Raw genomic sequence first — 16737 nt, forward strand, 5'->3', positions numbered from 1 at the left:
TGGACACCCCCAGCTCCCTCAGCTGCTCCTCCTCACACTTGTGCTCCAGCCCCTTCCCCAGCTCCCTTTCCCTTCTCTGGACACGCTCCTCAGAAACCCCCTCTGGGTGCTGTGCACCCAACCACTGGCCAGGACTGAGCTCCACCAGGTGAGACTGAGCCCTTGAAGGCTGGTAAGAAGCAGCTTTACTGAGTTACTAACACACCTTGGTGGAACAGTCAGATGTGCCTGTAAAGCCAACAAGCCCCTGGCCACGACAAGGGGTCTGCAGAACCACAGCAGGGTGACACCAAGAACAAAACTCAGCCAGGCCTCCAGCAACCTAGCACACAAACTCTCTTTTTTTAATTCTTGATTTTTTTATTTATTTTTTTTATTTCAACATAGTAGTGCTTGGTTACAGTTTAGTGAAGAACAAATAGGTACATTCATTGGCCACAGCTTCCTGTTGCAGCCAGCTGCTGCCTGACTGCAAAGCCAAAAACACTGTTCAACCAGACCAAAACCAAAAATAAAATTAAAAGTTTAATGAAAGGCAACTATGCATTAAAAAAGTCGTTGTACTTCTCAGCTATAAATTACTTCAGTAAAACACAGGACCAGCCCCAGGGAGGAGTGGTCAGTTTTGAAATTAACAGCCATCCATCCAAAGGAATAAAACCCAAACCACTTTGCCAGTCACTCCCAAGTACATCAGCAAGGAGACTCACTGCCCCGACCTGCCCTCCTCCTGCCAGGAAGCTCGTGTGGTTGGTGTGTGCTTCAGTGCAATATGAACAATGAGCCTGTAGCCCTTGAAGTTTCTTTTTTAAAAAGTTTTTAATTTATTTTTTTTTATATTTTTTTTGCACTACTCTCCCTCCAAAGAAAAACTTAAAGTGCTCCTAGTGCTTTGGAATTGAAGCAATGACAGGGCCCACTCAGCGTCACTTGTCGTCTTTGGTGACTTATGGGAGAAGAAAGAAGGGCAACGCACCGAGTCCAGGTCCTTCCTTAGCTTTGCCATAAGTCAAGCAGCCATGGAAATGGAGCAACCCCATGTCTGCAGCCCAGGAGACAGGTCCCAAATGCCACCACAGCCAGGAGAGCCAGGGTGGAGCTCTCTGGTTCAAGTGCTAAAACAAGAGGGACGTGCTGGAAGTTGTCATCTTGGAGCCTTCTCCAGAAAGCAGCAGGGGGTGCTCCTTTGTTGTTTTTTTTGGGGGGTGGGGGAGGCCAGAGTGAAGCAGGTGAGCAGGGGGAGAGGCCCCAGAGAGTGACAGGGTGTTCTCAGCGTGACAAGTGACACCTAGGTCAGCACAAGCAAGGTGGGTGAGGGGGTGAGCAGGCCATACTAGTGAGCACACAGCAAGTGATGAGCAGCTGGGGCTGCCCCAGCGCTGGGGGTTTCTCTCACACACACCTGGGGACACTGAGGCTGCCTCAGGGTCTCCCCAGCACCACAGCCCAATGTCCCACAGCACCAAACCACTCCCTGCACAGGTAAGTCCTTCACCCCAAGCTGGGTCCTTCAGTGTCAGACTTGGGTTTGACCAGCAGGAGCAGCCCTAGGTGGGTTAAAAGCAGTTCTGGTTCAGGCTGGCACTAGAGGTCCCTCCCTGGACTAGTGCCTCCTGCCCAGCCCATGTCCAAAGCTGTTTCCCTCTTCTCCACATCAGGCTCAGGGACAAGCCAGGAATAACATCAATCCTCTTCACCAAGAGCCCAATGGAGCTACAGGCCAGGCCAAGCTTGGCTAATTTGGTTGAAAAGAGACACTCTGCAGCAGGCCTCTGCAAGCAGACACCTCCTGCACCTCAGTGGGGACCCCACCAGTTCACATTCACTTCAGGTTGAAACTCTGCTAAATGCAGTTTAATACTGAGGGGGAGAGGGGAGCCTTGCTGCTGGTGAAGAGGAGGGAGCAGGACTGCTCTCAGCACCCACCAGTAAAGGCAGCCCTAGTTCTTCATGTGCTTTGGGCCACACACCCCAGCTGAGCCAGCTCCAGCTTCCCCAGGAGGCAGCAGCCTATGAAGTCTCCCCCTTCACTCAACAGCAGCTGCCATGCACACCAGCCCTGTCCCTTGGCCATAAGCTCGTGGGTCAGTTACAGCCTCGTGATCTTCCCACCACCAGGAGCACTTCATCTCCCCTCACAGGCCCTGCTTTGAGCTCAGCTCTGAACCCACAGCCCCAGGAAGGACAGTTCAGCAATGGGGTGAAGCCAGGGCCAGAGCAAGAGCTCACTCAGCCAGAGGCCTCGGGCCTGCTGGGTGGGAATATGGCACAGAACGCTTCAGCATTCCCTGTGGGAATAGAGGCCCTGCCTGGAACACGCTGGGATGACAGAGCTTCACACTCCCAAGTGAGTCTGGATGCAGAGTACTTCATGGACCACGTCTTTGCAGGAAGACGGTGCCTCTCCCAGCTATGGATGTGCAATTAAAAGAGTAACTAGAACAGCCTCAGACCAAGCACAGTCTGAGCAAGATTCGTTCCTTCCAAGTGTGCAGATAAAAGTGCAAATATGCATTTGATGTTTTCTTTTCCAAGTGAGGAAGCTCTGGTGCATTTAGCTGCCAACATCTTGAAGACCAGACCAAGAAAAAGCTTCCAGAGAGAGTTCAGCTTCACTTTGCTACATGGTACCTTTAAAGTCACAGTTCTCTCGCTTTACTGCCTGCAGCCACAGGCTCAGTCCTGCTCCAGCTGCAGCAGGTAGTGGAATGTTTGTGTCGATGAGTTAGATGCTTCAGGGAAGAAGGAAAGAGAAAACCAGGTTACAATCCTATACATGAATGCCACTTCTGGGAAGAAGGGGACCTCGCAGCCTCTTCAGTTGTGTGGCACAGGGGATGAGCTATGGTGGCTGTTCCTCTCGGAGCCGCCTGCGGCAAAGAGCAAGGGAGCAGTGTCTGGAGCAGTTCCACTGGGATGGGGACCCACCATGTAGCTGTCGTTCCCAGCCAGGGACCCGTAGCAGCCAGAGCACTGAGGGGTGGCCAAGCTGGGAGGAGAGACAGAAAAACCAGACATGGACCCTTAGAGAGGAGTCACTGGGCTGTGGCTAGTTCTCCACTGCTAGGGAAGACTGCGGCTCCCAGCACGGTCAGGGTATCCAAGTCCGTGGAAGCAGGCTACAGCGTGCCAGGCACAGCATCTCCAAGGAATCTGGCTTTGAGGAATGAGGTGTGAGAAGCACCAGCCCCTACAGCACAGATTAAGAGCAGCCAGAACCTCTGAACCCCTCACTGCACCCCACAGCAGGCAGGGTTCAGAGCCCTGGGCAGTGAGTGAAAGACAGGGCTTCTCCTTACAGTTGTGTGGGGACACATGACCATTCTCCCCCACGCCAAGTGTTCCTGCAGAGCTTCATCTCAGCTGGCTCCCAGAGACCACATCCCTCCCAGGACCTCAGCATCTCTCACTTCCCAGTGAAGAAACTCCTGCGGAGGTCATTTAAGAGCTGAGGAAGGATCCCAGCAAGATCAGCCCTCCTGGATGAGGCCTCTTGGCTGGAGCCACTGCATGTTTCTACCAGTGAGCACCCAGTGCAGCATCCCCCTCTCAGAGCTGGTCACTTCTAACAAGAGCAGCTCCTTGCGAGCTGCAGAAGGGACCAAAACAAGCTCAGTCAGGAGGTTCAAGCTGCCTCTGCTACCACTTTTTTTTCCCCTACAAGCAGAAGCCAAGAGCTCTATTCCTTCCCCACAGGGCAGCAGCACAGCAGCTGAGCTTCCCCCTCACCCCACACAATCCTTACCCTCCTTCCCTGGCCCCGAGCCGGGACAGGTCATCGTCGCTGTCGTAGCGCCGCGGATTGTCGAAGAAATAGGCTCTGGAGCTGTAACTGTGACTGTTCACCATCCCCGCTGCAGTCTGCCAAAGAGAAAGGAGTCAGGCCAGAACTGAGCTGTTTCTGACAGTCTTCCCAAAGGCAACAAAGCCTGCTCCCCACCCCAGAGCTCCTCCCCACACAGGGGGTGCTCAAGCTACAGCAGCTTGCTCAGACCTACCAAGTTCTGACTCAGTCGCTGAGCCCGGAAGAACAGCACCACGAAGGTCGTTGGCACCAGCTCCCAGAGGAAGAGGACAACCCCAAACACCACGTACTCCTCACTGCTCACTTCCACATGCACCTGTGAATAGAAGTTGGAGGTCTCTGGATAGCCCCAGCCATCAGAGCTACACTGCTCCCAAAGCTGGACGCAGAACTGGAAGCGCAGGGAAACCCTTACGAAGGCAGGAGGCCCTAAACCAGAATAGAGACCCTTACCCAGCTGCTGCTACTGGTTTTGGTGAGATCCTTCTCTTCAGTGTGAAGAGTTCTCTTCAGTTCTCTTCCACCAGGGTACTTTCCAGCTCCCTCCCCACCACCACAGCCCCTCCCTTGCACACAGCCATGCCTTATTAAGCATTGCTTTTCTGCTCTAGTTGACTTGTTCCTCCTCTCCCCCAAGAGTCAGCAGGCTAACACTGAAGAGCACAAGAGGAGATCCCTCCTGAAGTAGCCAGATGGGAGAAGATTCAGGTTTGGTCTGGTGGAGAGAGCCAGGAGGGCTTCTGAAGGCAGAAAGCCAAATCATCTGGGGATTCAGCACCACAGATGCCCCCCAGAGCCCCCCTTTCCCCCACAGATGCCCTTGCAGGTGGGTACATTAACTGCCTTCCACTTGACTAGCTCTGGATTGGGGTCACAGACACACTTACCTTGTCTGAAAAGTTGTCCCAGCCATAGTTAAAAGGACCAGGAACATTGTCTGGAGATATGGCCACAGCAACCAGGTTATAGCAAGCCCTTGAGGAATACAGAAGAGCCACTACAGACCCCACAAGAATAGCCTGGCAGACAGATGTTCCCTAGAACAGGAAAAAAAAAACAACCAGCTTTCATACAGGCCTTCCTACAGAGCTGGATTATCCCCCCTTAAAGGCACAGGAAGCTGTACAGGCAGGAGTGACCTGGAACATTTGTAGGTTGCTGCTAAGATATTCAGAGCTGGTTGAGAGATTTTGTGTGTGAACATTTGACTGCAGCAACAGAGCTATAAGCCAGGGTTGCTGAGGAGCAGGGAAGACCCAAGGAGGGACATTCTCAGGATCTTACCAGTCAGCCTCAAACTGGTGGTGCAGAGATGCCATCCCACCCACTGCTGTTCTCTGGTAGCCTCCAGAAGGCCAGCCAACCACCACAGAACATCAACTGGCTGCTTGTACACCCTGATCAGATGCTACAGCAGAGATGGTCACCCAGCTCATTCACTGCAGCAGTTGGGCACCCCTGACATGAAACACAACATTTGTCTAGGAAGAGAGTCCAAATATTTGGGGTGAGCAACTCTTAAGAATATGCAGAAAGACCCAGCACTGCTGTGGGACAAGTCAGGCCATGAGGTATGCAGAGCAGTGTGCTGAAGGGTGGGTACGTGCTGCAGGACCTCTGCCTCCTGCTGTCCTGTGCTGGTGAAGAGCTTTCTCCAGTGTTCCATTGTGCTGTCAGAGAGATAGCTGCATGAGGTTCCTGAAGGTCACAATATCTATCTTTCCTGGACAGTTAGCCATGGGAGAGGAAGCTACTTGAAGATCTGCAAGTGTCTCTATTTCTTTGCTAAATATACCTAGGAAGCCTTTTAATAGCTCCTGGTAGCCCCCAAGTCACCTCACAGCAGAAGGCAGTAAGTGGGCAGACAAACACCTCTCTGCAGCTGCCCTGCCTTGTATTTAGGCAGCCAATCTGCTCAGGAAGCTCATCCCATTGACCTGCTCCACATCCAGGCTCTGGGTGTGCTAGCTCCATTTTCCTCCTTTTACAGTGTGGAGAAGTCAGCACAAAAGTGCTGCTGAGAGCCACGTCCCTGTGCCACCAGCAGAGCACAAGAAGGTGGCCTGCTCTGGCACTGTTGGCTGAGGCCTTGGTGTTCAGGACAGCAGAATGAGAGGCAGAGAGGCCAGTGAAGCAAGGCTGCAGCAGACAGGGACCACAGGGCAGCAGCTCAGTGGCACAGCCTCCTCCTAGAGTGTCAAAGGGCTCAAACCTTCCTACCTGGGGTGGAGGCAGCAGCCTCAGGGCCCCTCCAGCCTCCCTGTGTTGCCTGGAGTCAGCAGGCTCACAGCTGGAGCTCAGGGGGCAGGACAACCTTTTCAGGCATTTGTCTAACACTTCTGCTCATCCCCACCCTAGTTTTGCAGCTCCTCCACAAACACAAAGTCACAGGACACTTCCAAGGCAGGGAAGGGAGGCAGGATTTGAATTGTCAGAGACCTTTACTAGCCAGGTTGAGAATTCAACCTGGGCACAGGCTCCTCCAGAGCACATTGTGCAAGGGCAAGGCCCCACAGGCAGCCTCAGGCTCCTCACCAGAGGAAGTTACTGTGTTTGTAAACTGCTGCTGGGAGAACTTGATAAGTTAATTAGTGTCCAGAGCCAGTCAGAGCTGGATACCTGGACTGTGCAAGCAGAGATTGGAGGAGGTTCTCAGCTTACTCATGTCTCCTCTGTCTCACTTCAGATCATCTGGCTGCAATCTACAACCTCTGTGGACAGTTGTTGTAAGAACCAGCTAGGCAGCTGGCTGCAGCCACCCATGGGCCAGACATCCTGGATTCTGGGCAACCACCCATGCTTGAGACCCAGACTTCTCCTGCAGAAAGCCCCAGCTTCAACCCTGGCAGCACAGCTCTCTCAGCTGCTCTCTCTAAAAGGAGTGACTGACCACAGCCACACTGAGTGATCATGCAGATGGCCTGCTGAGGAGCAGGGAGATGCCTCCAGCCAATGCAAGGCAGTTGTCTAGATCCAGAATATCTCTGTAGCACTAGCTCCTGCAAGGTGGCTTGTCACCCTCTTCCTGAGGTGGGCATCCAACAGCCTCCAGGAGCTCTACACTCTGGACAGCCTCTCACCTGAGCCAGGAATGGCAGTGATTTAAGCAACAGCACGAGAACCAGGCCCTTGGTTTCCCTCAGCCCAACTGTGCTCAAGTGCTCCTGTAAATTTTCCCAGGCCAATCAAGAGACTGGTCTGCCCTTCTCACCAGGCCAGGGACCCACCCTGGAGTCTCTGCCTTTGATAGGAGTGGTATGACTTCCCAGAGGAAGAGGAGGCAGCTCAAGTGCACACTTAATTGCAGCCTATTGCCAGGCTGAGGTGAGACTGCTGGTGGTGTATCCACTTCCCTGCCTGCCTGAGCAGAGTTGTGGCTGTTCAGACCTTCACTTGTCCTTCTGCCTTGGGGCAGGACCTGCAGCACCTTCTCCTTTCTTCAGTTGCTCATCTCAAGCAGGAGAAGCAAGCACTGCCTCTGGCTCAAGCAAGCAGGCAGCTAGAGGTGGACTGCTGGGGGATCCCCTTGGCAGAGGGTTGTTATGCATCTGCCAGAGATAACAATCTGCTGCACCACCCTCAGTGACACCTTGCTGCAGAAATTGCATCTGCTAGTCTTAGGGAACCTTATCTTCCAGTCAAGCCCCAGATTATGCTTCTAAACATGACAAGTATAATCAGCTCCTAAGTCTCCTGTTGTGCCAGCAATGCTGCAGACAACCTATTCCCCAAACCACACAGGGCTCTTCATTCCTACAGCAGGAGTCCAGGAGCTGCCACCACCTCTACACTGGAAGGAGTACTGGAGCAAGTAGCTCAGGTGCCACCAGGCCAGCATTGCTCTGAGCAAGCACTGATAGCCAGCTGAGAATCCAGCTGGATTGTGCAGTTCCAGGGTAGCTGACAAGGCATTTACCTACCTTAGACTCGAGGTAGACATTTGCTGAAGACATCTTTCCTAGTTTGCACATGCAGCAAGCCAGTGAGATGGCACAGAGGATGAAGAGGCTGTCGTTGACAAGGGCACGGGCAAGGACTGTCCACCTCAGCTGGTCCTCTGGGACCTCACCGTGGATTAACATTGCACAAGTTAAGTTCACAACTAAGAAGAAGAGGCTGGTAAATATGGAGCCCAAATACAACAGGACCCTGGAGAGATGATGGGGGGAAAAGATGGAGTCAGACATTTCTGGGGCCATTCTGCACTATGCTACTGTCTTATCAGCCAAGAAGACCTCCCCACCTGCCCAGTGCTCTACTTGCTGTGAAGATCAGACATGCCAGCAAGTTTCAGTGGTCGTGTTGACAGCCCAAGTCCACAGAGCATTTGTTTGAGCTGCTCTCATAATGCACGAGCAGTATAAGTAGTCATGAGCTACAAGACTCATCTTCTGACAGTCGGGTTCTTATCTTGCAGATTTCAAGTGTTGCTCCAGCTCTGCATTAACTTCAGTCAATAAGCTGTGAGTCATCCCAACCACTGCAACTTCTCTGTTGAAAGGCACTGGAGCTTACATTTTCCATTGTGGGTTTCCCTGGAAATGCCTAGGAAGCTCCTGGGCTGCACAAACACATGCCTCACCTATTGCTCAAGCCTTATCCTGCAGATCTTTTCTGGGGTGGGACAGCTCAGAATGACCTCAAGAGGTCATCTGCTCTGCTAGCAGCAGGGGGATGCTGCTGGCATGAATGGAGGCTTCCTTGGGACCCCGAGAGCTCCCAGTCCTGCTGACCCTTTGTCAGAGCACAGCCAGGAATGGCACTGGCTCAGCCCAGTCACTGGGGTCTGAAGTTCCTGTTCCCACCACAGCAGCATGAGTTCACCTTAAGCTTTGAAGGAAACGTTCAAAAAGTAGCACTTACTTGTACTTGTTGAATTCAGCTGCACATTTTACTTTGAATATGACCTAGGGGAAAGATTTGCACAGTGTTACTGAACATGACCTACAGTTTAAACTCAAAGATACATACAGGGGAGCCAGTATCCAGCTGGACATCTTGGAGGACTCTAGATTATCTAGTAGCACCAAGCCTGGCACTAGACCCTCTCACAGGAAAGACTAGCACTTTTTCCTGCTAGAGCCAAGCCCAAAGGTAGGTGTTCAACAGGTATAAAGATATTTAATACCCCATATGTGACAAAGACTTTAACACCACACCTAAGGACATCAAGAAAGGCATGGAGTTCAACATCCAGTAGTCACTAAGAGCATTCAAAAAAATCCATCTCCTCTGCCCAGAGTTCTGTGCTGCAGATTTTAGGACCTCAATCATGCTCGATTTCCCTTGTTAGAGAAGGCTGCTTTAGCTGCTGTGCTTTAGCAAGACAAATAGCTAATCTAAAATAGCCCTCTGGTACTAGATTGTAGACCTGCAGGCTGCAACAAGCAGTTGGAGCTCACAGCTCCTCCACCCTGAAGATGTTTGTAGGCCAAATACACCTGAGAAGTAACTCTGAGATGGTAGGAAGTCCTCCAGAGGTGGAAGGTCCATCCTACCAAGCTGCATGACACACTTGACAACCAAGTGGTTTAGATGACAATTATTTACAGACTGTTTCACTCATCAGAGCAACATGTAGTCTAAGTGTGGATCTGGGTTCTGTGAGTCTCACCACACAAGGCCTGAGGAAGCACAGACAGTTTAGGAAGGTGTGGACTCACTCCCAAGTCACAGCTCAGGTGGGAGCCCAGTGGTCCTGCTGCAAGGGGACAGGTAACCAGTGCTCACACATGGCCAGGACAAGCAGCAGGAAAGCACAGCCATGGCAGGAACTGGGTTTTGTCCTGATGAAAATGCAGATCCTAATGCAGACTCCATCAGGAAGGATCCCAGAGCTGAGGTCACATTCAGTCTCAAAGCTCATGCCCTGACTGGAGGCTTTGAAGGAACTTGGGAAGAGGTAGAAAGTCATCCAGCTAGATCCAGCAGACATGTACGGCCTCCACTGGTGTGGAGGAGGTTGAGTTTCACTGTTTCTACAGGAAGCCTTCCCTGCTCAGGCTCCAGACTGTGGCTGCAGGGAAGGATCACTCATCTCTTACAAGGCACCCTTAGTCAGCTTTTTTTCTGATGGGATTCCTTAGCTCCTGCCTCTCACTCAGCACTGAGGTGGCAATTGCAGACTGAAGCTTCAGAAATCAGGTTCCTGCCAACAGGACTTCCAGAGACATTGCAGGATTTGAGGGTAGTCTGAACCATTATGGTAGTTCTAAGCATTTGAAAGCCCTCCTATGGGGCAGACAGTTTCAGCAACACTGTTCCAAGAGCCAGTTTCACAGTCTGGCTCCTCTCCCCCAGTCTGAGGGAGGATGAACTCAAGAAGCACTTAGTAGGGAACAAGGCAGCACTTCAGCAGAGGGAGGCATCCAGCCCCCATGCTGAGGGACACAGTACCACAAGAAGACTCCAAGGCCATCTACCTTCTGGTCCTGGCCTACTCCAGCCCAGGGAAGTACAGAACTGTGGCATAATTCACTCTGAGCCCCAAAGCTCATCTGAGTCACAGGAAACCTGGGCCTGGAAGGACCATGTTGTGACTTCACAACAGAAAAATCCCCAAACCCTCCTCTGTCCCTCCTTTGTCTGCAGGCTACATTCAAGCACTTTGGGAGTGTAAAAAACAGACATCAAGGACACCCAGCTGGGAAACCTCTTGGTTCAGCACCCACTTGTGGTTCTGAAACATGGAAATCCATTTGAGGTATCTGCACTTCTGAACTGACTCCCAGAAGAGCAGTCTGTAACCACAGCCTCTGAACAGCAGAGTCCCTGGCTTGTAATCAGCTGATCACCCTGGCTGAGAACAGCCCCTCAAGCCCAGCAGGGAAGTGCCACTGGCTAAGAGAAAGAAGATTGTGGCTTCTGCAGCAGCTCTGTCCCAAGACCCTGCCCTACAGCCCCAAGCCTTGGGGCCTGAGGCACACAAAGCTGTCTCAGGGTTAAGAGTGGAATGGCAACCTGAGACTAAGGCTTGGACTGCTGCCACTAAAAGCAGAGGGAGTCCACACCACCAGCCTCACATTTTTATTGTTCCCCAGCTATTTAGTCTTATAACTTCAGGAAAAGAGGCATCATTCACTTTACAGTGGTGTTAGTTATTAAGACATGATAACTGATATGCAGGTTGCTTTGGATTCTTATCCTTGAGACAATCCTGCAAGGCTTCCAGCACTGGACTAGCTCTGCTGTTTCTAAAGCCAAGGACAGCTGATGTGGAGGGTTCTGCTGTGAAGAAGCCAGTGCAGAGACCTCAGGGGTATTCCTGTTCTTCATAAAAAAAAAATAAAGGAATTACAGCCCCCTGCCCTGAAACAGGTGCATTATGCCAAGTTGCTAGCAGCAGCCCTTGGTGACTGAAGAGTTCCTTCAGTTCCGAGCTGAAGGGCCAGCCCCAAAAGTCATGCAGTTGCCTGCTGAGAGCAAGGAGGGCTCTGCTAGCCCAGAGCAGCAGGACTGAGAATGTTTTCCCAAGCCTTTTATAGCCCTTAGGAAATATACATTTGTCTTCCTGGAGCCACTAGTCCTTTGACCACATCAGCTACAGCCTTAGGAAGGAGAGGCCAAGAAGAGCTACAGACCTTGAAGTCCCCTGTGATGCTGGAGACTTCTGGTTTTGCCATGAGTGGCTGTATTTCACAAGTCAACACCTTGCTCACATCACTGAGCCTGGAAAGTGAACTTGCTAAGGGCATGTTCAAAGCATTGTTTAAGAAACACACTCATCCTCAGAAGCTGTACTGAAGGTGTGACAGCTGCTAAGAGAAAATGACATGGTGACAGGCACCACGTCCCACAGATGGCTCTAAGGACCACTTGCAGGACCTCAGCTCTAACACTGACCCTTCAGCATGGTTTTGGTACAGCCATTCACAACAGATCTGGAAGATCCAAGAAAGCCAGAAAATTGTCATCGTCTGATGGAATCAAAGTCTCTTTTGCTCCACAAAGAAATAATGATTTGGGGCTCTCTACATACATGACATTATCATCACCAGGTCCTGCCTTGAGATGAACACAGCCCTTGCTCAGTTGCAAGAGCATCCAGAGATTTCCTTCTCTCCCCACAGTCACTCAGCAGCAAGCATGGGAGCAGAGCACAGACTATTTTGGGACTACACCCCAGAAAAAGTGTTTAAGCCCCCAGCTGGCCCTCAGAGAAAAAGCTGGAACTGTCTGTGAGGAGGATCTCTCACCATCCCCACAAATACTGAGATCACCCTCTGCCATCACAAACACAGGGTGCAACTTGTGTGTGCCCTGATTTCCTGGAATAGCTGTTTGCCAGCACAGCCACCTGTTCATTCAGGATCTGTGGGGCCCATGGGAATCATCAGCTATGGGATGGAGCAGTTTGGAGTTCAAGTGACCCCTTACCAGCTGTCCCTGAGGCAGAGGACATGTGCTAGGTGTCTGTGAGACAAGGGAGGTGGCAGAGCACAGGAAGAGAGGGAGGCTTTTCCAGTTTTCCAGCTGAGAAGACAGGTAGCTAGAGGACAGCAAGGACAAACTGCTCCCAGGCTGGATGCTCCTTCCATGCAGGTCTGCTCCAGTGCAATTACAGCAGCAAGGGATGAAAGAGGCTGATGTCATCTAATCAGATGGAGCACTTAGAGAAACCCAGACAGGTTAAGGGTTATGGCCACGCCAGTCTGGCAGAGCAGCCAGAGTCTCACCACTGCAGCAGAAGGCCTTACTCATTGTTGCACACAGCTGCTGACTCCCAAGTGAGACCAGGATGCCAAGTGCTCAAGAAGGTCTTTGAAAGGGTCAAGATGGAGGTTGTTGTGGCTACATTTCCAGGTACTGTGTTCCTGAGCATGACCCCAGGGGAAAGCAGGAACTGGCAGACTCTTGGGAAAGGCAGCATGACTCAAGCAGGTGTCTACCTGGCAGCAAGGGAGCTATTCCAAATACAAGGCAGAGAAGCACCCTGGGTTGGATGGCTGAGCCATGGTTCTGCCAGTTTGGGGCAAGATTCCCAGTGGATCTGAGGAATTCTGACCTGACAAACTGAACTCCGGATTTCCTGGAAAGGAACTCATCCTGTTATAAGCTGAAGCAAAAAAGGAAGAGACACTAGCAAGCAAAAGGCATCACACCTTTTGATGTTCCAGCTGGAAATAAGGCAGTGACAAAAAGGAACTGTCACCAGCAAACCCCATCCCTGGCAGTGTTGAAGGGCAGGTTGGATGGGGCTTGGAGCAGCCTGGTCTGGTAGGAAGTGTCCCTGCCCATGCAAGGGGGGTGGGACTGGATGATCTTGAAAGTCCCTTCCCACCCAAACCATTCTATGATTCTATTATTTTTGTCAGGCCTCTATGTCCCCTCAGGAACCTCAGGGGCCAGAAGGAGGCAGAAAGAGGACAGACTCTCCCCACAGAAAGGAGGGACACCAGGCAGCTTCACGAGTTTGAATTTCAGCCCCAGAACAGCCTGGAGTCCAAAATAAGGCTCAGCTCTCCATGGGTATTTGTTGTGTCCTGGAACAATTCCCCCACCTAGCACCATTTCATCCTCAGCTTGTACACAGCCTGGGGAGCTCTGTAAACCAAGCAAGATTAGCTCAAATAACACAGCACAGGCCACACTTTCTTTCATTGCATAGACAGAAGCCATTTCTCCAGCATCTCCACAAAGGAGGCACTGTGTACAAAGACAATTAGCCAGGCCCTGATTACAGAATCATTCTGTGCCTTTATCTGAGGACATCTCAGACCAGGATGCTGCCCCCAGAGTAGCAGAAGCCCGATGCTCTTCCACAGGTGGCTACCAACTGGCCCTTAAAAACTGGGAACAGATGGACCCTCCACAGTAGGTTTTACTTGAGGTCACACCAGTCATCTCCAGACCTTGAGCCACTTGAGCTCAACTGCTGTGCTTCCACTGTAGCTTCTCCCTTTCCTCCAGGTAGTGACAATTCTTGTTTAATTACACCCTAAGCCCCCTTCACACAGTTCCTGCTGTGCTTTAAGAGAAGCCCTGAACACAGCCAAGCCAGGCACATCTCAGCAGCACGTCTCAGCTACCAGCACATGCCACCCTTCTGTCAGAAGCAGGGTGGACTAATTTTATCAGCCTGTTCCCCAAGAAGGGGAGGCCAAATATCACTACTCAACATCATTTATTTTGTTGAAATGGAAGCCAGAAAAAGCACCAAAGGCTTTCAGAAAGTCCACCTGGCTGCACTCTGTCTCCAACACAAAGTGCTGGACACTTACTCCTCTGGTGACAGCCAAGTGTCAGCCCCTCTCTGTACCTAAGCATGCACATCCATTTTAATAAGTAATTTTATCCTTCCCCACTCTAGATTCTGAGCTCTTATTTCCTCAGACAGGATTTCCCTTGGCTCTAGGTCTTCAAGGAGAAAGAAATGGGGTATATTCAGCCAGAGTCCACTCAAAAAAAGCAGATATGGTGGGAGGAAGGGAAGCCTGAGAATCTATTTTAATTTACTTTGCTGGTTTCTAAAGGAGCCTTTTAACAAGCCTGTGGAGAGGAAAACCTGCTGTCAGGTGCAGCGACTCGGAGGAAAACAGAAATCCAGCCACTCTGTAGCACCAGAACATGGGGTCCCTTCCTCAGCTTTCCTTTCAAGGGACACAAAACACCTCCTTGTTGGAGCAATCAGTAGGTCAGGCTCCCTTTAACTGACAAGATGGATTATGCACACTATGCACCATTTGTTATTTCGCTGCCATTTGATCGGCAGCGCATCCAGCACCGACAGCTTTTCACCCCAGCTTCCAGGTGTTTGTGTCACAGGAGGGGCAGGGGGTGGGGGAAGAACCAAAACAGCTGAACAACCCGATTGCTCCCAAGTCTCACATTATCATGTGAATGTTGATGCCCTCTGGAAAATGAAATCATAACTGCCACGGGTGACACATGGGAGCGATGGAGCGATTTCGCTGTGTGTTAGCAGTTCCTTTGTGAGGCTGGGGAACAGCTGAGAGCTGCAGAGCAAAGAATCTGAACAACAACAACAACAAAGCTGGAAGGAAAGTAGCTGCCTATTTATGAAACAAGTCACCAAGCTGGAAGGCGGGCAAGCAAAGGGCTGCTCGGGAGAAACTGGAGCAGAAACAAAATATCCAGGGGAGGAAAGGGGAGGGGAGAGCCAAGGCTTTAGAAGATAAAAAAAGGACTAGAGAAAGGAGGATTTAAAAATAAATAAATAGATATATAAAGCACAAAATAAGTGATGGGAAACCCAGAAAAGGAGGAATACAGCTCAGCAACGAAAACAAGCACCTCCACTCTGTCCCAGTAGTGATTATTGCACTAGGAGGGGACCCACCTCCCCAGCCCCAGGCTGTGGGGAAGGCAGAGGGATCTCAGGGTCGTGGGGTGGGATGGTTTTTTGGTTTGTTGAGGGGGGGGGGAAGGTTTCTGACAACAAGCTGCAGAACAACAAGCAGCCCAGTTTCCCCAGCGGGGAGAGATGGAGAGAGAAGGAGGGAGCGCAGCAACAATAGCAAGAAGAAGCTCTAGCTGGTGACGTAATGGTTGGCATCCCTCCAGGCCAGAGCAGCCCCTGCTGCTGCCACTTTCTGGTCCCCTTCGGAGAAGGGGAAATCAATTAAAAAAATATATATAGAGAGAGATTAAAATATTAAAAAAAAGATGCAAAACAGCCCTTCCCCCCCCCCCCCCCTCCCCGTGGCACCCTGACCCCTCGTAGGGTTGCAAAGGGGAAAGGGAGCATCTCTGCCCCCCTCCCCCCCCAAAAAAATAATAATAATAAAAAAAAAGCCCAGATTGGGGGCATGTGCCCCCCACCTCTTACCTCCACTCCCCCTCCCCTGCATTCAGGGCACATCCTGCACCCCACCACCCTGATGTCAGGATCCAGGACACACTTTTAGCTCACCACCCTCCCTCCCTCCCTCCCCACCAAGCCTGGATTCAGGGCAGAACAATATCTGTGCCCACCCATCTGTGCCACACACCCCCACCCCCTAAACCTGGGTTGGGGGCACATCCCTGCATCTCCCCAGCCTGCCCCCAAAAAAAGCCCAGGGTGAGCTCAGACCTCTCAGCGCTTTCTCCCACCGAGCCAGGCAGGTCAGGGCACATCTCCACAAAAAACCCACCCCCCCACAAGAGCTTCAGGGCCCCTCCAAGTTGACGAGGAGGGAGGGGGGGGGGCTGAAAAGGAGCCTTTAGCCCGGCAGGGTGAGGGTTTGGCGAGTCCCTCCCCCTCCCGAAAAGCCAAGAAGAACTAACTTACCTCAGCGAAATAGAGGTTGAGGAGGCAGAGGCTGGAGAAGAGCAGGCAGCCGGGCAGGCAGTAGAGGAGCCAGTGGGCGAAGGGCTGCTGAAGGCGGAGGGCCTGCAGGGAGTTCTGCAGGTAGAAGGAGAAGAGGGTGGTCCTGAGGGCAGCCCAGAGCAGGCAGAGGGAGAGGCAGAGCGTGTGGTAGCTCAGCCGCCGCTGCCGGTAGTAGAGGAGCAGCCAGAGCTGCAGGTAAGCGAAGAGGAAGAGGGCGGCGTAGAGCGCGGTGTGCAGGGCGCTCAGCCCCAGCTCCAGCGCGCCGGGCACGGCGCCGGCCCCTCCAGCCAGGGCCGCCGTCGGGCTCATGGGGCAGCGGGAAGGCAGGCGAGGCAGCGGGGCCGCCGGCGCTGGCCGCGCCCGCCCCTCTTTCCCCCCCTCAGCCCCGGCTGGACACCCCCATCAAACAAAAGGGGAAGCCCGCCCGCCCAGCCCGGCTGCGCCGCCCGCCCGCCCGCCGCCAAACAACTCTCCGCCGCTGGACGGATCAGCTGAGCCCCGCCGCGTTTCAGGCGCTCGCACCCTGGCGGCCCGCGCTCCCCATTGGCTGCCCCGCCCCTGCCCCCGCCCCCGCCGCGCCCACCCGCCCCCCCGACTGGCCGGCGCCGCCTGTCAATCATCGCCGCCCCCGCCGCTCGGCCCCCCCTCGCTTCTTGGGTTG

General features: G+C 52.5%; 1 protein-coding gene across 2 annotated transcripts; it reads right to left on the reverse strand.

Annotated features, from left to right (window-relative positions):
* Positions 1–326: 326 nt before the first annotated feature.
* On the reverse strand, positions 327–16445 carry GPR137C (G protein-coupled receptor 137C). Of its 2 annotated transcripts, none has more exons than XM_051621171.1 (7): positions 16038–16445; positions 8669–8712; positions 7726–7954; positions 4693–4842; positions 3999–4121; positions 3746–3861; positions 327–2989 (listed from the first exon to the last, which is right to left on the reverse strand). In XM_051621171.1, the coding sequence occupies exons 1-7, from the start codon at positions 16383–16385 to the stop codon at positions 2818–2820; spliced, it is 1182 nt and encodes a 393-aa protein (XP_051477131.1). In that variant the 5' UTR covers positions 16386–16445; the 3' UTR covers positions 327–2817. The 2 variants fall into 2 exon arrangements, with proteins under 2 accessions (XP_051477131.1, XP_051477133.1); XM_051621173.1 differs by having other exon boundaries at positions 327–2732; positions 16038–16444.
* Between the last annotated feature and the right edge of the window lie 292 nt (positions 16446–16737).

Source organism: Apus apus, chromosome 5 (assembly GCF_020740795.1).
Source record: "Apus apus isolate bApuApu2 chromosome 5, bApuApu2.pri.cur, whole genome shotgun sequence".
Lineage (NCBI taxonomy): Eukaryota > Metazoa > Chordata > Aves > Apodiformes > Apodidae > Apus > Apus apus.